General features: G+C 34.2%; 3 protein-coding genes across 3 annotated transcripts; 2 read left to right on the top strand and 1 right to left on the bottom strand.

Moving 5' to 3' along the window:
* Positions 1 to 8,346: 8,346 nt before the first annotated feature.
* On the top strand, positions 8,347 to 8,970 carry LOC116025532 (disease resistance protein RPP13-like). The gene is made up of 2 exons (XM_031266777.1): positions 8,347 to 8,382; positions 8,431 to 8,970. The coding sequence occupies exons 1-2, from the start codon at positions 8,347 to 8,349 to the stop codon at positions 8,968 to 8,970; spliced, it is 576 nt and encodes a 191-aa protein (XP_031122637.1).
* On the top strand, positions 8,447 to 10,797 carry LOC116026297 (putative late blight resistance protein homolog R1B-16). Its single transcript, XM_031267777.1, has 2 exons — positions 8,447 to 10,466; positions 10,557 to 10,797. The coding sequence occupies exon 1, from the start codon at positions 9,112 to 9,114 to the stop codon at positions 10,414 to 10,416; it is 1,305 nt and encodes a 434-aa protein (XP_031123637.1). The 5' UTR covers positions 8,447 to 9,111; the 3' UTR covers positions 10,417 to 10,466; positions 10,557 to 10,797.
* A 1,819-nt stretch (positions 10,798 to 12,616) lies between these two features.
* On the bottom strand, positions 12,617 to 20,061 carry LOC116025530 (putative late blight resistance protein homolog R1A-10). The gene is made up of 2 exons (XM_031266774.1): positions 19,624 to 20,061; positions 12,617 to 14,791 (listed from the first exon to the last, which is right to left on the bottom strand). Exons 1-2 carry the CDS (start codon positions 20,059 to 20,061, stop codon positions 12,617 to 12,619), a joined length of 2,613 nt encoding a protein of 870 aa, XP_031122634.1.
* Positions 20,062 to 22,728: the final 2,667 nt, after the last annotated feature.

Genomic DNA, 22,728 nt, shown 5'->3' with positions numbered 1-22,728 from the left:
TATTGGTGGCGGTGGCGTGACAGTGGTGGTGGTGGTGATGGTGATGTTGTGGTGTGATAGTAATAATTATAATCCGGAAACTATCTTGAAAAAGAAAGGAGGGAAGAGAGATGAAAAATAAAGAATCCAGAAAATGTTTTCCTACTGAAAAATTAAGAAGACATTTTCAGTCAAATTATGCATTTTTTCTATTGATCATAATGAATATTTCCCTTTTATTGTAATTTTCTTGAGTACCAAACACTAAAAAATAAATTGGTTTTCCAAGTTTCCAAATGGACGCTTAATATTAGAAATTCTTTTAAATTTTTATTTTGGAACCTTGATTATTATACATGTATGAATTATATTTGGTTCTTGACTATTAAAATTTTCTAATTAGGTGCATGATTTTGTAATTTGTATCAACGTCTAATTTTTCAGTCAACTATTGCCGGGAGTGTCCCTTCTAGAAGAAGTAAATGCAATGCTTTTTTTTTTTAGTACTAGTGACTCTGTTACAATGTAGTATATGTTCATAACTACTTTCTCAATCCAATGAAGCACAAAGAGTCAACAGTTGACTCCACTGAGGCTCGAACCCACTCCCTTGAGTATAATTAATGCAGTGCTCCTTAATTATATATACTTAACAAGTAACAACCATGTTTTGTCGTCTTGTTACCTCTCAACCAACTTCATGAATTGACTGTTATTTCCTTCATTTTCATTAAGAATCACAATTAATATACTATCCATAACTAAAGACAATTATTAGAGCAACTTGATATATTTAATACCATTTGACTATCCTGAACTGTTTCATTATTTGTAGGTGACATGGGAAGATAATATTATCAAAAACTTGAATTGCGGGTCAAGTAATTTAATTAATCGGAAGAAAACATTATTAGTTGTATATATATATCAGATCACACATCAAAGGAGTAGAAAGCCAAGAAGCTAGGCAAGACTTGAAAGCAATTAAGCTGTATCAGTGGCCTATCTGGTTTTTTCTTCAATTCGATCATTCTCCCAGGCCATTGAGAGACTGAGAGAGTGCGGCATGGACGCAGTTGTAGACTTGGTGATAAACAAGGTAGCACAGACTGTGGAAGAAAACGCGACGCTGATTCTTGGGATCAAGGATCAGGTGGAAGATCTGATCTGCTGAGCGAACTCAGGTGGTTGAGGGCATATCTCAGTGAAGCAGCCAAGAATGACAAAGCTGTACTCAAAGAGGTGGTGCAGAAGATTCAGAAAGTTGGAACTGATGCTGAAGATGCCATTGATAAATACCTTGTAGAGCGAAGGGAGCACAGAGCCAGAAGAGTCCTCATGAAATGGGGGGAAAAAGTAAGTTATTATGCCAAGGAGATGGAGAGCATTAAGAAAAGGGCGGAGAAAATCCGTGTAGATGAGCTTGCCCATTCCCTCCAAGGCGGTTCGCTTAATAATCCTCAGCGGCCGTCAGCGCTTCTCCAGGTAGGTATGTCGTCCAACTATATATTTACACTACTCACATCCCTATGGTATAACACGCATAAGCGCGCTTTAGAATACTATCCTATGTTCTTGTTACGTTGTTGTTAGAATCTAAGATTCTTAGCTTGGTGTTAGAATTAGAGATGATATGTTGTATGGATGTATTATATTTGACATTTCTATTGTTATTGAGACTGGATGAAGATTTCACTATTTTATTTCAAGATTAAAAATTTAATATGAAAATGTTTTAACTTAAATATTGTGAATTACTAGTTTGACCATAGATTTTATAAATTTCTACTACTAACATTCTAAATTGTAATATATATATATATATATATATATATATATATATATATATATATATATATATATATATTCCTAACTCTTCAAAAAAAATACATTTTTAATTCTATAAGAACAAAATTACTAAGCTCTATTAAAATTTTATTTAGTATATGATTATTTTAAAATTTTATTACGGAGTATCATTTATTCTTTAAATTTTTCTTCTTCAATTGTGGTACATCTTTCCTATTTTTCCTACAAGAATTTTTTAATTAAAATGAAAGTTTGTATTTTACAAATGAAATATCAAGACTAATTAAAGAAGATTATAATTACAAAAAGAAACATTAAAAAGTACTAACATATTCATGTGTTGAGTAAATTTTAATAGAATGTAATAGTTTTGTTGTTTCAAAGGTTAAAATTGAAACTTTTTTAAAGAGTTAAGAGTGTATACTACTATGGTAAAATTTTAGGGACTAAAGCAACTAGTAAAGAACAATTGGGGCTGAGGACCAAAAGCGCATTTTTCTATTAATATTATCCTTCTGGTTACACTTCACTCATCTCATATATCCAGTATATTAATGGGCACAATTTTACTACTAACATTCTAAATTTATTCAAGACCCATATATTGATGTTTGATACATCCATGATCAGGTCATATCAACACATAGAGATGAGCCTACTTGATTCACTGCTAGCATCAGTTAGGCTCCTGTAACTGAATTAGTTAGGCTTTCACATTCTGTTTTTCTGTTGCAAGTCTCCTTCCAACCTCAGTATATAGTAGTGTTGTGCTGCTTGTAAATTCAGTTTTTCAAATGTACAAAACTCAGAATTAATACAATAGTTCTTCTTCCTTCAATTCTTCAAGTCTGCACACATCATTCTCAATATGGTATCAGAGCAGTGAGACTATGGCCTGGCGTACACCTGCAGCTAACATGGTTTGGCCTTCAACAATGGCTAATCCAGTTCCCCAAGTGGAAGGAGGAGAAAACCTAGCAGGTTCCACACATGCGATTCCAAATCTGGGATCGACTCCTGTTTTTGATCTCAACGACCGAGCTAATCCCTTACACCTCCATCCAAATGAAAGTCCGTCACTACAGCTTGTGACAGCACCATTAGAAGGCAGAGTAAACTATCACGCCTGGGCGAGAGCCATGGAAATGGCCTTGAGATCGAAGAACAAAATCGCCTTCGTAAATGGTACAATGGTGATTCCCAGTGAAACCGATCCCAAGTATTTTTACTAGGATCAATGTAACACAATGGTGCTGTCCTGGATCCTCAGAGCAGTTTCACCTACTATAGGACGCGGCGTGCTATGGATCAACACGGCTGAAGGCGTATGGAAGGATCTGAAGAAACGCTTCAGTCAGCAGGACGTGTTTCGCATCGCTGAGATTAAGTCTGAAATCTATCAGACTAAACAAGGTACCTCATCTGTAAATGAATACTTTACACAGTTGAAGTTGCTATGGGATGAATTACTTGTTCTAAGACCTATTCCTTCCTGTCAGTGTTTGCCTAATTGTGTATGTGGTAGTAAACTGACTGAGAAAATCACAACTCAATTAGAGAATGATATGTTGTCTGCCTTCCTTATTGGCCTTAATGAAAATTTCAACAACACTAAGAACCAAATCATGTTGATGAAACCCTTACCTGATGTTGGAGAAGCCTTTGCCATGGTTTCTCAACAAGAAAGGCAAGTTACTACTGGAAATAATGCCTTAGGAGATAGCCTAGGAGGGGCAAGTGCTTTCTTCACAAGATCTGATAACAACAGCAGAAGATCTTTTCCTAATCAGAAGCAGAAACCTGTGTGTAGTTATTGTGGATACACAGGACATACTGTTGAAAAATGCTACAAGAAACATGGCTATCCTCCTGGTTGGAAGCCAAGAAACAAAGGTCTAGGGTCAGCAAATCAAGTTCAAACACCTGTGCAAGAAATTGGCAGTTCAGAGTTCAGTTCTCCTTTCAGTCAAGAGGATTACAGGAAATTTCTGGAGTTTATGCAACAAGAGAAGGCTGGCAGCACTGAAAACATTCCTCATGCAAATGCCATATCAGCAAATTTCATTCCTGATGCAAGAATGGAAGGTAATCTTTCTGACTCTAGTAGGAAGATGGCAAATTCTGGTTCCATGTGGATTCTGGATAGTGGTGCTACACACCACATCATTTGCAATGTACATTTACTACAAACTCCCAAGAGAGTGTAGGGAATATATGTTGACTTGCCAAATGGACATCATGCTCAGGTGTCTCACATTGGGAGTGTTCAATTATCTGATGAACTAAGGTTGCAGAATGTTCTATGTGTGCCCATATTCCATTATAATTTGATCTCCTTGGGTGAACTTGTTAAAGGATCAAATTGCACCATATTATTCCACTCTAATCAGTGTATTATACAGGCTCAACACCATGGGAGGATGATTGGTATGGCTGAGCTGAAGAAAGGGCTTTATCAACTCACTTTTCCAGTTTTCAATCATTGTAAACCAACTGTTAATGTTTGTAGTTTTTGGCATGCTAGATTGGGCCATGCTTCTGAAGGAAAAATAAGATTCCTCCATACCTTAGACAATAAAGTTTGTAATGATACCCCCACTGTATGTGAATATTGTCATTTTGCAAAACAAAGAAGGTTACCATTTCAGTCTAGCTCTTCTTTTTCAGATGCCTGTTTTGATCTCATACATGCTGACATTTGGGGGCCATATCATGTTCCCACCATATATGGCCACCAATATTTTTTAACCCTGGTTGATGATTATAGCAGAGCTACATGGATTTATCTTATGAGACAGAAGAGTGAGGTCAGGCAGCTTGTGCAATCCTTTTGTGAACTGATCAGCACACAGTTTGGGAAATGTGTTAAAAGCATAAGGACTGATAATGGAAAGGAATTTCTAATGGATGAGTTCTTTCAAAGCAAGGGCATTCTCCACCAAAAATCTTGTGTGTATACTCCTCAACAAAACAGTGTGGTTGAGAGAAAGCATGGCCACATCTTATCCATGGCAAGGGCCTTAAGGTTTCAGGCTAATCTCCCTGAAGAATTTTGGGGGGACTGTATACTTCATGCAGTATATATAATCAATAGACTCCCATCTGCTGCTTTAAATAACAAGGTCCCCTATCAAGTTCTCTTCAACAAAATGCCACAATACCAACACCTTAGAGTGTTTGGGTGTCTAACCTTTGCTGCCATTCCTAGTTGTCATAGAGACAAACTTTCACCAAGAGCTAGAAAATGCATCTTTTTAGGCTTTGCCAAGGGTGTGAAAGGGTACAAACTCCTTGATATAAACACAAGAGAGGTGTTCCTATCCAGAGATGTCTCATTCTATGAGGATGTTTTCCCTTTTCAGATTTCACAAGACATACAACCTTCCAATTTGGTGTTACCAGCAGAAACAGTATCATACTTAGACACTGATGAGCATATCCCTGTCAGTAATCCACCTGGAGTTCAGTCCATGGAACCAGAACAAACTAATGAACCTGCTAATGTAGAATCAAACCCCACACATCAACCAAGGAGGTCAACCAGAACAAGGATACAATCTGCTTATCTCAATGATTATACATGTCAAAATGCTGCTACTAGAAGAACTTCCCCACATGAAATATCAAAGTTTATGTCTTATGACAGTCTATCAACAGGTTACAAAGTGTTTGCTGCAAATGTCTTGGATGCTAAAGAACCAAAGAATTACAATGAGGCCATTAAAAAGGATTGTTGGAAGAAAGCCATGGAGTCTGAGATTAGTGCATTGCAAGCCAATAATACCTGGGTAATCACAGATCTGCCTCCTGGCAAGGAGCCAATAGGCTGCAAGTGGGTATTCAAAACCAAGCTTAAAGCTGATGGAAGCATTGAAAGGTACAAGGCTAGACTTGTAGCCAAGGGATATACTCAAACACCTGGATTGGACTACCTAGACACATTCAGTCCTGTTGCCAAAATTACCACTGTCAGAATGCTGCTAGCAGTTGCTGCTGTCAAAGGTTGGGCCCTTCATCAATTAGATGTAAATAATGCCTTCCTACATGGGGACCTAAATGAGGAAGTATACATGACACTACCCCCTGGTTTCACTCCTCTCAAGCATGGTCAAGTATGCAAATTGATGAAGTCTCTATATGGTTTAAAACAAGCTAGTAGACAGTGGAATCTCAAGTTAACTCAGGCATTGTTAAAGATGGGCTTTAAACAAGCTGTTGCTGATTCATCCTTGTTCATCAGGGGCAAAGGTGCTGATTTTGTTGCCCTACTTGTCTATGTTGATGATGTGATCCTTGCAAGTCCTGACCTAAGTCAAGTGCAACAAATTAAAGAACACCTAGACAGTGTGTTCCACATCAAGGACTTAGGTCCCTTAAAGTTTTTTTTAGGTTTGGAAATTGCAAGGAACAGTAAAGGGATCTCTATGACACAAAGGAAATACACATTAGATTTGCTTGAAGAAACAGGTTTCCTACAATGCAAACCAGCTAAAACTCCAATGGTTACTTCTATCAAGTACAGCAAAACTATTAGTACCAAACTTGAGGACAACTCTCAGTTCAGGAGGCTTGTAGGAAAGCTACTCTACCTTACTATTACAAGACCAGATATTAGCTATGCTACTCAACAACTGTCTCAGTTTTTAGACTGCCCTACTGACATACACATACAGGCAGCTCACAGGATTTTAAGATACATCAAAGCAGCTCCAGGTCAGGGGTTGTTCTTCTCTGCCACTTCTTCATTACAGCTCAAAGGTTTCACTGACTTTGATTGGGCTGCTTGTCCAGATACAAGGAGGTCTGTCACAGGATTTTGCATGTTTCTTGACACCACACTGGTCTCTTGGAAATCTAAGAAGCAAGTGACCATTTCCAGAAGTTCCTCTGAGGCAGAATACAGGGCAATGGCAGCAGCAACTTGTGAAATTCAGTGGCTTGTCTATTTACTACAAGATTTAGGGGTCATCAAGAATCATCCAGCCACATTATACTGTGATAGTAAATCAGCTATAGCTATAGCTGAGAACCCAGTTTTTCATGAAAGAACAAAGCATATTGAAATTGATTGTCATTTGGTAAGGGAGAAACTGCAAAAGGGAGTCTTGAAGCTGCTACATGTCACTACTGGCAACCAGTTAGCTGATGTCTTCACTAAGCCCCATGCTACACCTACCTTCAACAATTTGATATCCAAGCTGGGTCTTCATAACATGTATCCTCCAGCTTGCGGGGGGGTATCAACACATAGAGATGAGCCTACTTGATTCACTGCTAGCATCAGTTAGGCTCCTGTAACTGAATTAGTTAGGCTTTCACATTCTGTTTTTCTGTTGCAAGTCTCCTTCCAACCTCAGTATATAGTAGTGTTGTGATGCTTGTAAATTCAGTTTTTCAAATGTACAAAACTCAGAATCAATACAATAATTCTTCTTCCTTCAATTCTTCAAGTCTGCACACATCATTCTCCAGGCTTCTCAATAGGTCATAAGTATGAATGATAATTAGTGTAATCTCCGTTTGAAATTGATATGTATTTATAATTAATTTATTATATATGAGTTAATAAATTCATTGTAAATAATATATTATTGCTAAATAAATGATATTTTGATCTTTTCAAATATTTCTAATGTTTTAATTATCTTATTTTTAAATAATATTTTTACATCAAGATATAACAAACATTTTATTCCTAATTAGTAGTAGCAAATTGTTGCAAAAATCGGCCTAGGCGGCCGCCTAAGCGTTAGGCGCTCCTAGACCGAGGCGAATTGCTCCTTAGGCGGCTGTCTAGTGCCTAACTCGGCCGAGTCGGTGGCGAATTCGGCCAAGTTAACGAGTTAACATGACTGAGTCAACCTTGCTATTTTTTTATTATATTCATATATATATATATGACATACACCCACATACATGCACTATTTTTTTTATAGGTTGCTGGTTAGGCACCGTCTAGGCGCTAGTCTATCGTCCAACTAGCGCATATTGCTAACTGCAACCATATAAGTATTACATTTGCATATTGACCTGAACTGTCTCACGGATAAGGATTCGTGAGATGGTCTCTCACAAGTGTGACCCATACAATTAAACAATGACAAAATCTCCTACGAAACCATCTTATGGATCCTTATCTGAGAGATGAGTTTTTCACAAGTATTGTAACTTTAAACCCCTAAATATTACATTTTAATTTAAAAGTATTATATTTTTCCTATTAAATATTACACATCTCCTTATAAGTTACAATCAATTTATCTATTACAGTTTTTCTCATAAGTATTATGTTTTCCTTCATAATTAATACGGAATAATAAATTAATTTATCCATGATTACTATTACACTTTTTCTCATAAGTAACACTTGAACCGTTAAATATTATATATATTTTTATTTATGTAGTAAGTCCCCTGACCTGGCATCATTTTCTTGTGAAATTTTTTAAGGCTGAAGAGGATGATGATGGTGTGGTAGGTTTTTATGGTGAAGCAAAAACTATAAAGGATCGTCTCATTGAAGAATCAAAAGATACGATTTTCATTTCAATTGATGGAATGGCTGGGTTGGATAAAACCACATTGACCAAAATGGTATTCAATGATAGTGAAATTCAGTATAAACTTTTTCCTCGCGTGTAGGTTTGTGTATCTAGAAGCATGAATAGGAGAGAAATATTCATGGACATTATAAGACAATTTACCAAGCAAACCAATGATTACAAGAACATGTCAGAGGAAGAATTAGGTGAAAAAATCAAGGAATTTTTGAAGGATGAGAAGTATTTAATTGTGATGGATGATGTTTGGCACGTGGAAGACTTGGAGCTTTTGAAAATTGTTTTTCCTAATAACCAGAATGGGAGTAGAGTATTGGTTACAACACGTGATTTTGAGGTGGCTAGACATGCTGATTCTTATGGCAAGCCACATGCCTTGAGATTTTTGGAGAGTCAGGAAAGTTTTGAGTTATTAAAAATGAAAGTTTTCCGCAAGCAAAGATTCCCTGCGCATCTTGAACTCATGGGGAGAATCATTGCACAAAAATGCTATGGGTTACCGTTAGCAGTATTGGTTATCGCTGGTGTCCTTGATAAAGAAAGACAGAGCTGCATCCTGGGAAGAAGTGGCGGCCGAAAATCCTATACCAATACTCAATCGCGAAAACCAAAGCTACAATGATTTAGTAAGATTAAGTTACAATCAATTGCCTAGCCACACAAAAAATTGTTTCTTATATCTTGCAACATTCCGGTTTGTGTTTGGAAACTGATTCGGTTGTGGATTGCCGAAGGATTTATTCCTCCATCCCAGCCGCGGAACATGGAGCGCACAGCTGAAACATACTTGAAGGATTTTGTCAACAGGAATCTCTTGATGGTGTTGAAAAAAAGAGCAGATGGTGAAATCAAAATGTGCCGCTTTCATGACAAATTGTACGAGTTTTGCAAGGATGAAGCTACAAAAACTGATCTATTCCATGAGATTGATGGGGACAGAATAGAAGTAAGTCACTACAAGTATCGTCGCTTGTGCATCCGTTCCTCATTTGAAGACTTCATAGGTTCAGAGTACAAGCCATCAGGTGAGCACATCCGCTCTCTTCTAGCATCTCACAAATTAGATGTTCCAAAACAGCACTTGGCAACTATCCCAAAGTCCTACCCCTTTCTCAAAGTGTTTGATGCTGAATCCCTCAAATTTGAAATATTGCCCAAAGAATTTTATCAGTTATATCAACTACGATACTGGGCTATCTCAACTGAGAACAATATCATTCCAAAACTATTTACTCATCTATGGAACTTGCAAACTCTTGTGTTCAATACATCCCAAAGTACAGTTGATGTTAAGGCAGAGATATGGAACATGCCAAAACTAAGGCATATCCTATCTAATGCTTCTTTGCAACTCCCCCCTCCTAATTCAGAAAGTTGCAAAGAGAACTCTTTTGAATTGCAAACTCTTTCCACTATATCACCCAAAAGCTGCACTGAAGAGATCTTTGACAAGACGCCTAACCTTCAGAAACTGGGCGTCCGTGGGAATGTATCAGAGCTTCTAGAGAGCAAGGAATCAAGAGGAATTTGCTTGTTTGACAATATTCGAAAGCTGGAGAAACTCGAAAATCTGAAACTCATGCATGAAGCTTTCAGTGATGAAGCTAGCACACCGCGGCCTATTATTCCACAAGCTAACAGATTCCCAAGCAGGTTAAGAAAGCTGACTTTATCCAAGACGTCCTTTGATTGGAAAGACATTTGCGTATTGGGATCCCTGGACAAGGTGGAGGTCCTCAAGTTGGAAGAGTTTTCAGCCCAGGGAGAGTCTTGGGAACTGAATGTTAATGTTGTTTTCAGGAGCCTCAAATTCTTGCGCATTGGGAGAACGGACTTGGTGTACTGGACTTGTGAGCATAGTAGCTTCCCAGCATTGAAACGGCTTCACATATTGCAATGTGAAAAGCTTAATGAAATCCCACTTTCCTTTAAGGATGTGAAGAGCCTTAAGATTATTGACTTGTTTCATACCAACAAACGGGCTGCTACTTCTGCAAGGAATATACGAGACCAGAAACTTAAGGAGTGGGATTATTTGGAGCTCTGTATTTTACCTCCTCATCACTGACTACTTCAACTCCATCTATTGCAATGGCGCCCGTTTCTACAAATCAAAAGGTCAGTCAGTTTTTTTGTACTGTTACCTTTAATTTACAGTTCCTCAAAAGTATATTATTATTGATTTTTTTTTAAAAAAAAATGGTGCAGGAGTATCAAATAATCCTTTGGCAGCGATAGTGTAGTGATTATGCTCAAAGTGAACAGATCCTTTCTGCTGAGCTATTGAGTTACTATAATTTACATCTCTCGCAATTTTAAAAAATAATGGTGCAGGAGTATCAAATAACATCTTCTGATATATGGCTTCTCCAGAGCATTTTATTACTTGCTGCTTTGTTGTTGTTGTTGTTGTTTTTCTCTTTTTCTTTTTGTTTTTTTTCAAAATAAAGGTTGGCATGTATCTATATGGTTGTAGGCCGGGTTCATATGTGAAACTTTATCTAGATAGTGCGTTTAATTTCAAATTTTCTTTGAGAACATTTTTCATGTTACAACTTATATTTGTATGACTATCTCAACTATTCCAGTTTTAATTTGTTCATTATTTGATACTCATTACACTATTGGATTCAAATTCTTTAGTCTCATCTTCTAGTTTTGAACAATAAAATAATAAAATGTGAAAGAAAAAAATAAAAAATTATTGTCCATGCATTCAATATGGAACTGGTATATGTTTGTGTATATATATGTTTTATATATTTATTTTATTCATTTATTTTGATTCCAATACTTAGCTTGTTTCTATCAAACAAAGAGACTTCTTATATTTCAACCTATTTCAATTACCAAGTATTTAATTATTATTCTAATTTTTATTCTAATATTTGAACCAAACACTCCTTTAAAGTAGTGGTTATAATATTTCTAAAAGAGATATGAACTAAAACTAAAAGAGATAAAATACAAATAATAAGAAACAACACGAACCATCCAAAAACAAGGTATGCAATAGTAGTTCAAGCGCTTAATTGGTTCGGACACGAAGGAGGAGGCGGGGAAGGGGGTGGTCGAGTTTTTTTTTTTATTTTTTTTTATTTTATTTAATTTAATTATATTTATTTATTTTTATTTTTAAAGTTTATTTTAAAAAGTTTTTAAAAACGCCAACTCACCATCCACGTAAGCATGTAACATGACGAAATGGGTGTTAACCTATTATTAGAATGCCTCTTTTTGATGTGTAAATATTTTTGGGTATATCGATACGAGTAGAGATTATAATATAGTAGCTCAGGTAGTTAAGACGGAGGGTCAGAGGGTCCCGAGGTCTTTGGTGTTCTAGAGGGTAAATGCTTCCAAAAAGCCGCCCCTCTTCACCTTTGCAATAAATGCTCTATTTATAAGGGATGGAGGGGAACACATGTTGGGCGTTCGGCATGTCCAATTGTCCGCCATGTGTTCTACATGCGTTGGGAAAATCGACAGCATTATAAATTAATACAAGTGGGTCTTAATTCCTGACATGCCCATCTTGGTCAGAATGCCCGGTCCAAGCCTCAAGGTCAAGACTGAGCTGACATTCAATGACAAGCTCATAATACTCTTGTTAGGTCAGGTCAAGACTCTTATCTGATTAGCTTCATTTTCTTAGCTAGGTAATATAATACTCCGTATTACATTTTAGGCAAAAACTTGTATGAGATTGTTCTACGTATCATTGTTCGTGAGACGGGTTGAATCAAAATGAAATGTAATACTTATACTAACAAATGTAATAGTAAATAATGAATAATCTGTTTGTTACTTGTATTTCGGAAAACGTAATACTTTGGAAGGAATCAAAAGTATTAAATTAAAACTGGAATAGTTCAGATACATAGTCGACCAAATGTTTAAAAAGAAAGATGAACACAGGAATTCAGATTCAAGCACACCACACTGCAGCTGGAGCTCCACATATGAAACCGTACGTACCAGTATCGCACAGATCAGATACATGCCAGCCTTTATTTTAATAAGAGAATAAAAGAAGAACAAATTAAAGAAAGTGCCACAAAGATAGATATATAGTGATAAGAAGCGCGCCTTAGATCGGAGGAGCCATGCATACATTGAAAATGTTATTTGATACTCCTGCACCAATATAAGACAATAATAATCACAACTAACAATAATAATAGGTTTACTTTAGAGAACATTAAAAGTAACAAAATAAATGACTGACCTTTTTGTTAATGCGCAATATAATGCATCATCTATCAGTGTTAACCTGAGTGATCAGGAGGATAGACGGAGAGCTCAAGTTGCCCATGCCCTTCAGATTTGAAGTCTTTTATGTTTCTTGCAGAAGTAGCAGCATTTTTGTTGGTACAAAACAACTCCATAAACTTAAGGCCTTTCACATCCTTGAGGGCAAGTGGGACTGCATTAAGGTTTGTACAATGTAAGAGGTAAAGCTTTTTCAGTGCTGGAAAGCTAGTCTCCTTACAAGTCCAGTAAGCCAAGTCCGTTCTCCCAATGCGCAAGAACTGGAGACTCTTGAAAACAGTGTTGTTTAGCTCCCAAGAGTCCCCCTTCACCGCGAATTCCTCCAACTTTAGGACCTCCAGCCCATCCAGGGATCCCAATATGCAAATGTCATTCCACTCAAAGGATGTGTTGGATAAAGTCAGCTTCCTTAAGTTGCTCGGTAATTTGTCGGCCCGAGGAAAGTTCCTTAATATGCTACCCTGACCATTGGCAGTTTCGTGAACAAGCTTCAGATTCTGCAGTTTATGCAGCTGGTTTCCAATATTGTCAAACAAGCAAATTCCTCCCTTCTTCTCCAAAAGCTCTTCTAAATTCCCACGAACCCCCAATTTCAAAAGGTTGGGCATCTTGTCAAAGATAGCTTCTGTGCAGCTCTTAGGTGAAATGGAGGAAAGAGTTTGTAAGTCTTCACACTTGTCTCTGCAATTTTCGGGAGTAGGGAATTCGAAAGAAGCATTGGCTAAAAGATGCCTTAGTTTTGTCAACTTGCATATCTCAGCCTTAACTTCAACACTACTTTGGGAGGTATTGAATACAAGAGTTTGGGTATTCCAAAGGTTGGTGAATGGTTTTGGAAAGAGTTTGAGGTCAGTTGTGATAGCCAAGTAGCGTATGTGATATAGCTGATAAAACTCTTTTGGCAATATTTCAAATTTGAGCTCTTCCACATCAAACACTTTTAGAAAGGGGTAGGATTTTGGGATAGTTGCCAAGTGCTCTTTTGGAACTTCATATTTGGTAGATGTTAAAAGAGAGCGGATATGCTCACCAGATGGCTTGCTCTCTGAATGTATGAAGCTTCTAAGGTTGGAGCGGATACACAAGCGTCGATAATCCTTATTTCCTTCTATTTTTGCCCCATCAATCTCATGGAAGAGATTATTTTTCATAGCTTCAGATTTGCAGAACTCGTGCAATGTGTCATGAAGACGGCAAGATTTTATTTCACCGTCGGCTCTCTTTTTCATTACCATCAACAAATTCCTATTCACAAAATCCTTCAAATATGTTTCAGCAGTGCCCTCCATGTTCTTGGATGAAGGAATAAACCCTTCTGCAATCCACAAGCAAATCAATTTCCAAACAGGAATTTCATGTCCCATTGGAAATGCTGCAAGATAAAGGAAACAATCTTTTGTGTGGCTAGGCAACTGATTGTAACTCAGTGATACCAGTTCATTGTAGCTTTGGCTTTCCCGATTGATTAATGGAAACGGATCTTCAGCCACCTCCTTCCACCTTGCAGCTGTGTCGTTTTTATCAAGGACACCAGCAATCACCACTACTGCTAGTGGTAACCCATTGCATTTCTTTGCAATGCTTCTCCCAGTGGGTGCAAGATGCTCAGGACAAGTTTCCTTGTGGAAAACTTTCTTTTGTAATAACTCCCAACTTTCCCCAGGTTCTAAAAATTTTAATTTGTGTGGAGCATTTTTAGAATCAACATGATTAGCCACTTCAAGATTACGGGTTGTTACCAATATTCTACTGCCTTTCTGGTTGTTGGGAAAAGCAATTTTCAAATGATCCCAATCTGTTGTCTTCCATACATCATCCAAAACAATGAAATACATCCCATCCTTCAAAAATTCCTTGATTCTTTGGGCTAATTGCTCGTCCCTCATTTCGTTGTAAGCACTGAGTTCCTTGGTAAATTCACTTATAATGTCCATGAATATTCGTCTCCTATTCATGTTTCTAGATACGTGAAGCCAAAGGCGAGTGAAACTACCATAATGAAGTTCGCGATCATTGAATACCATATTGGTCAATGTTGTTTTGCCCAATCCAGCCATTCCAACAATTGAAATGATCACCGTATCATTTAATTTTTCGGTAAGACGATCCTTTATAGTTTTAGCCTCTTCATCAAACCCTATCACTTCATCCTCCTCCACCACTGGAGCCTTCTAACAATTTCAGGCAAAATCAAATTAACTCACAGACAATTTAGTATATATCCTACATTTTTACAATCCTACTATTATTATTATTATTAAATAATTCTCATAAATCATAAACGGTGTGGCTACTAGGGATATCAATCAAGAAGCCTCTAGGTATCAAGCTACTCCTGTTGTGTTGTCAGGTTTATCAGTTCAGACTTTTTCAAAATTTTTTTGATCGGGTTTTAAATCCTTTAACTCTAGGGATTTCAATTTTAGCTCGAAATCAATGAACTGACCCGATAAGATTGAAACAGGTAATCTGATGACCCAATATTTAATGGGCTAACTCAATAGTTCAAACTAATTAAGACTTTTCTTTGTTTCACAAACAATGTGGAACAATATTTATAGAGAATTTATATATAAGCTCATCTTTAGTAATTTTTATTAAATTTATAAATAAAATTTTGATAAATTTATTAAAAAATAAAAATATTTTCTATTAAAATAAATTTAAAAAAAAACTTATTACGGAGTATAAGTATTACATTATAGCATAAATATATCAATTATTTTTAGTTAGAATTTATAAATTGTGGTTTATATTGATTGAACGATGTATGTATAAGTTTATATCCCTCTTTCCCATTTTACTTGTCATGTTCAGTATTTATTGATCAAACCAACTCTTTCTTATTTGCTTATTTTTGTTATTAGTTTTTTTCAATTTAATTTTTTTTGTTCAATAGTACTTTAAATTTAGTTTCTAAATATATAAACTTTATATACTAATACTAAACTTAACATTATGAAAAATTAAATTTAAAATAACTTCAGTCAAGCCTTGTTAACTGAACCAGACACATAAAATAGGACAGATGGAATATTTATTAGTGTAAAAGAGCATGTTTATTAATATTTAAAGTTCAGAATGTTAATTTTAAAATGTCAAAAGTTTTAATTGAGTCCTCTGGATAAGTTTGAAACCTGATAGGGTTAGCTCGAAACTGAAAGGACTAGCACTATTGACATCCCTACTTTAAAAATTGGGCTATCGAGCTTATCAAGAAAACTGAATTGAAATTATTTATATTTTTTAACTTAACATTCTAAACATATTAGTTTAATAACCTAGTACATTTACATTAATAAATATAAACTTCAAACATTTTTTTTTGAAAACATAAACTTCAACATCATTTAATCAATTCAAATCTTCATTTCCATATTTCAATTCAAAAAACAAATAATGCAAGCATGAACAATTAATTTAAGTTTTAAGTCTCTAATATCAAAATCTCTATAAACCATAAATCCAAAGATCAAATTAAAAGTCCACAATTCACCTAACACATCCACAATCAAAACTAGAGTTTATAACAACAAACAATCAAAAGTAAAATAGTGTTATTTCTATATTTATTTTTTAAAAAAAAAAGGCATAAAAATATGTAGTTGTTATTTCTATATTTATTTATTAAAAAAGTAAAATAGTGTTATTTCTATATTTATTTTTACTTAGTACATGTGTATTTTAGTACTACTTTTTAATAATGTTTCTTCTTTAATTATAATCTTGTTTAGTGTCGCTATTTCATTTCTAAAATAAAAACATGGATTTTAACATGGTCATGTAAGGAGAAAACGGACGATGTGCCACAACTGAAAAGGAAAAGTTAAAATATTGCCAAATATCTATTTTGCAGATGAAATACCAAAACTAACATATATAATGTTATCAAGAACAAAGATAATAAAAGTTTAAATTATCCATGTACTATGTAAAATTTTAATAGAGTTTAATATTTTTGTTACCCTATGGGTTAGAAATGTAATTTTTTAAAAGAGTTAGGGTGTATATTACAATGATAAATATTTAGGGACTAAAATCGCTAGTAATGAACAATTAATGGACTAAAATTACATTCTTTTCCTCTCTTTTTTTTTTTCCAAATATATTGAGCCTGTCAATTCCGGGTCACGATTGACATCCCTAGTGACAACTAGGCAATCATTATATTCCAGCCGCCTAGTTTTAGCTAGAGTTTTAAGGGAGTGTATTCAATCATGACATTCACAGACTTTTAAAGACTTTTATGAATTTTAAAAGTTTGGAGGTATTCAATTCAAACTTTTAGGGAGTCTTTAAAAGTTATACGGTATTCCATCAAGATTTTAAAAGAAGTTTTAAAAGTCAGGTGGTATTGGATTAAAACTTTTAAAGAGTTTTTAAAAGTTATGCGGTATTCAAAAAGTTATGAATTTTTATAACTTTTTAATTTTATGACTTCTGTAGACTTTTCATTTTCAAATATAAATAGTTGAAATCCAACCCTCAACTTCAAGATTTCAAAATTTTCTTTTTACCAACTCTGAATGTTTTTTCTATCTATTTAAACTCTATTTTTTCTCCATATTTAAACTTTTTTTTTTGGGTAAAAGGATAATATTTTTTTCTCCATATTTAAACGGGAGGCAGCAAAGCCCTGAAAGTCATACAAAAAAGTCAATTTAACGTTTTTAGGGAGGGAGTTAAACGATGAAAACAAAGTGGCAAATGTGCATTTCAAACCCTCTAGAGCTAATTATTTTTTCTTCATTATCCTATATTTTCTTCATACCTAAACTCTACCAAATTTTTTTCTCTCCTAAACTTTACAATCTTCCTCTAAAAATTTGAAATAATATTTTTTACTTCATTATATTACGGTGGATATTTTGATTTTTCATTTATTTCTACCAACTTTTTATCAATAACTTCTAATCCTTTTCTACGAACTTTTCTCCAAAACTTTTAAACTTTCTCTAAGAACTTTTTCTCCCTAAATACATGAACAAAGCAAATTTTTCATCTATCACCGTCAAATTTTACTATATGTTTCATAATATTCACATAAATACTTGTATATTTTGATTTTTATTCTTCTTATGTTTATATTCGTAATAATTTTTCTTTTTTTCTATTTTTACAACATGCTACTACGAATAAGAATACTTTTATGATATATTATAATTTGTTTTGTAAGAAAACTTTAAATGATAAGAAACGAAATCGTTGAAAGTTTGTAAGGATGTATTGAATTTAGAATTTCAATGACTTTTGTAGCTTTTTAAAATAAAAAGTTGATAAAATTTTATTAGTATTTTTTATATAGACTTTTATAGAGTATTACAAAGTTTTAAAAAGTTTTGAATGACTCTATGAATGTCAATAAAAATTTTAATAAATTTATTATTTTAAAAAATTTTAAAAGTCTACAAAAATCATGATTGAATACACCCCGTTAGTTTGATGGTTTAGAATCTATTGAATTTATTCGAACTAGAACTCATAATGCACAGTGGACCTGGTCCATAGTATAACAATCGAGTAATTGTCTACACTATCAACTTGTTAGTATATTTATTACTTTATTTAATATTAACATTAACTGGAATAAAATATCTAAAACATTTTGATTTATAAATATAAGATCTTTATACCCAAAATGCTTGTCCTTTTCTGAAATTGTTATAAATTAATTGATTAATATTAATAAATAATAAGTTTTTTTTAATACAATTGACTCTATTATATTGTAGTATCCACTGAGGCTCGATCTCATATAAGAAAATCACTACATGTCATTTATGCAAAAGGTGCTTGGCATAAATAATAAGTTATATATATATGCTTCTTTGCTTCAAATATATACGGATATTTAAATTTAATGGTTTGGTTTAGAGGTTCTCTTTTTAGTGTCTGTTTGGCAAAGCTTATTTAGGAGCTTATACCTTATTTTAAGCTACTAATAAGCTATAAGCTCTGTTTGGTAATGTTCCTAAAATAAACTAGTAGCTTAAAATAAGAGCTTATTTTTGAACGCTACCTAAGGTAGCGTTTCAAAATAAGCTAGTAGTTTCCTAACTTTTTTTTCCATCTTTAACCTTATTATTTTAAAGAAAATGACATCATTTACCCTTCCCAATTAAAATCTTTTTGGCTAAACCTTTTTGACTTTTTCTCTTCAATATGTTTAATTGTAATTTTAATTTGACATTTGTTTTATAACATTGATTTTTGTATGAACTAATCTTATGAATTATGAACATTTTATTTTACTTTATATGTTTTCAAATATATGTAACTACTTTATATTTTATTAAAATATATTGATTTCACTATTTTATATTTTAATATATAAACAAACCTATTTAAATTTAAATTGTATGAAGATGTCGTTTTTAGTCTTTTTACCTTTATCAGCTTTTCAAAAAGCTAATTTTACCAAATACTTCATAATAGCTAGCTTAACAGCTATTCAGATTTCAGTTTCGAGCTTATAGCTTTTTAGTTTTCAGCTACTTTTCAACTTTCAGCTACCTTTTCAGCTAGATTTGCCAAACATAGCCTTAGTGCTTAGGGTATAGCATATACAATTTATATTTAAAATTTAGCTTTTTATTGATTTTGTAAAAATTCATTCAGGTTCGCATATTTAGTTGTTACAAATTGTATATTTGAGTGTTAAGTTTGCAAAATAAAGTTTACAATAATTATGAAAATGTTATTGCATTTTTTTAAAAAAAAAATTGATCTATTCTGATCTTTTAGATTTTTACAAATACAAGGTTAAAATTGGTTCTGAGTTTTATCCAAAAATGTATTCTCAGGAGATTAGAAGCTTTTATATATATATTGACATTTTCAAAGTCAAAAGTCCATGCACATTAAAAAATAAGAAAGAAACAAATTAATTAGATTCTATTTTCTAATTTGATCTGACTATATGTGTATTCCAAGTAATTCTAACCACAAGCTAAGAACAAAGTATGTATTCTAAAGTAGTTTATGCTTCAAATTAAATATATACCTGGAGAACCGCCAGCTGAGGATTATTTTCTTGGAGTTTCTTGAGGGAAGGGGCATGATCTAGGCGGATTTTCTCCGCCCTTTTCTTAATGGTCTCGATCTCCTTGGCAGCTTCATTAACCTTGGTATAATAACTTACTTTTTCCGCCCATCTCTTGAGGACCGGTCTGGCTCTGTGGTTCCTTCGCTCAACAAGGTATTTATCAATGGCATCCTCAGCATCGGCTACCACTTTCTGAATCTTCTGCACCACGTCTCTCAGCACAGCGTTGGCATTACAGCTCTCGTTCTTCTTGGATGCTTCAATGAGGAATGCCTTGAACGACTTGAGTTCTTCCAGCAGATCTTCCACCTGATCCTTGATCCCAAGAATCAGGCTCGCGTTTTCTTCCACAGTTTGTGCTACTTTGTTGATCAGCAAGTCCACAACTGCGTCCATGTCTCACTACTCTCTTCAATTCTCTTCTCAGGGAATATAATTAATGGGAGAAATTAGACAGCTTTCTTTCTTTCTTTCAGTCTTGACTTCTTGGCTTTAATTTTCAACTCCTTTACGTACTATATATACAACAACTAACGAGTAATTTAATAATGTCTGGATCTGGTAAAGCTACTTTACTTAAATTACTTGACCAGTTCAAGTCTTTGATAATATATATATATATATATATATATATATATATATATATATATATATATATATATATATATGAGATAACAAGATGACAAAACATGGTTGTTAGATATAAACACGCAAATTATATCGTGGACCGCGCATCAAAACGACGTCGTTTTGATTAATGAAAACAGACGGATGAATTCGCGCCACTCACTTTCAGTTCATATACACTGCAGTTACATTTCAACACAACTACAGTTACATTTTGATATAACTTTGATAATATAAAAACACAAATGTGAAACTGTTATTCAGTATCAGTTCATATATATTGCAGTTACATTTCAACACAACTACAGTTACATTTCGATATAACTACAGTTTCATTCGATAATATAAAACACAAATGTGAAACTGTTATTCAGTATCAGTTCATATACACTGCAGTTACATTTCAACACAACTACAGTTACATTTCGATATAACTACAGTTTCATTCGATAATATAAAACACAAATGTGAAACTGTTATTCAGTATCAGTACATATACACTGTAGTTACATTTCAACACAACTACCGTTACATTTCGATATAACTACAGTTTCATTCGATAATATCAAAACAAATGTAAGGCAGTATCTTTTGAGATGAACTGTAGTGTAAATTACGGGCTCCGTCTCCCACTTACTGAAACGACGTCGTTTTGGGACCACGGTCCACAATGCATTGTGGACCGTGGTCCACGATATAAGAACTGATATAAACAAATAAACACTTGACCATGTCTTCAAGTGTGTGAAACGCACAATCCTAAAAGTTTATGATTTCTCTTACTAAACATCAACGGTAATTAAACCATAACTTTTGAAATACAAGAAGATGTCAAATTTCACAGATTATTTTTATGACAAATTCACCAAGGGAGTAACTTAAGATTTTTAGTACGTAAAATTCTTTTGTAAACTCTGCAATAACTTAATCAAAAATCGTATATCATGACAATATATGAAAATTATATTATATATATCCATCACCTTCTCTGTTGCTTACATTTATTGAATTGCTTAGTAAAGAAAATCGAAAATTGTTAGGATAGTGTGTTTCACACGCCTGAAGACAATGATCAAGTGTTTCTTTGTTTGTGCTAAGTCTTAAGTTTGTTATACGAGAGCCAAGTTCCTAACAACTAATACTAAAGTTATTGAAATGCTTTTAAAATGGAAGAATCTTGAAATAAGAGACTAAGAAGTGAAAAATAATGTTGTGAAAGTGGTTTTGATATAATAAAGAGAATAAAATGTGAATTTCCTACTTTATCCCTCAAATTTTAAATATTTTTTAATTTTCCCGTCGGGGACTAAAGTCGCCACTTCGCAAATAACACTCAGGGACCAAACTCGCTTTTCTGAGTACTGCTAACTCTGTTACGATATGAGGCTCGAACCCACTCCTTTCCATATGAGAGTACAACCAGCAGGTGCCACTAGACCACAAGGTCTTGGCATTTAAATTATTTATATATTTTGATTACAAATCCTATTACTACTAAATAAAATGGTGTGTTTGGTTGACAAGTTTAGCTAGTAGGAACGGGTATCAAAGTCATTGTTATTGTTTGGTTGACAGGTTTTTAGAACACTACTATGAGTTTTGATTACTCCATTAATTACAAAACTCATTCCCTAATAAAATTAAAATACTTTCACCAAAAACCATTACCATTACCAAGTATTTGATATCCATTCCAATTCCGATTCCAATATGCGTACCAAACAAACCCAAAATGATTCCTCCTACTTAAACTCATTATCATTACCAAATATTTGATTTCTATTACTATTTCTTTTCCAATGTTTGAACGAAACAAAAGGCCGAACCCCCAATTTAAATGTAACAACCATGTTTTGGCAAATTGGAGCAACTTATAGATCTTTTAAATGAGTTAATACCCAAATTGTCCTTGACTATATTAGTTTTTCTCAATTTTGTCCTAAACGACTTTGGTCTCATAAAGTAGTCCCAGACTTTTATGTTATCGCTCAAAATTGTCCTCCATTTGTTAATCCGTCAAAAGGGTGTTAAGTTTGGGGACAATTCAGTAATTTTACATTTAGGTCTTCTTCTCCACTTTACTCCACAGGATCTCTCTCTTGTATACCAGAGTGGCAGAGTGTCTGCCTCATATTTTAAGAATGTGATGAATTAGCTAGGAATGTAGTGAACTGAAGTGATAATGGTGAGCTTGGATTGAAACTGAAATGTGATTCATTACTGTTTGTTTTGTGTATGCTTACAACTGAAGGATGAAGTACATGAAGCTTATATAAGCAGCTGAGATAGCGAAACAGAAAGCAACAGAAACTATAACAGAAAGCAGTTATAACTGCTCAAGAAACAGAACTTGAAAGGTAAGCTCTTTAGGCCATTTTGTATCAGCTGCTTTGGTGACTTTATCACCCCTCCCCCCCCCCCCCCCCCCCCCCCCCC

This window comes from Ipomoea triloba, chromosome 7, assembly GCF_003576645.1.
Source record: "Ipomoea triloba cultivar NCNSP0323 chromosome 7, ASM357664v1".
Taxonomy (NCBI): Eukaryota; Viridiplantae; Streptophyta; class Magnoliopsida; order Solanales; family Convolvulaceae; genus Ipomoea; species Ipomoea triloba.
The sequence above is the reverse complement of the archived record's forward strand: the minus strand, read 5'-3'. Positions and strand labels throughout refer to the sequence as shown.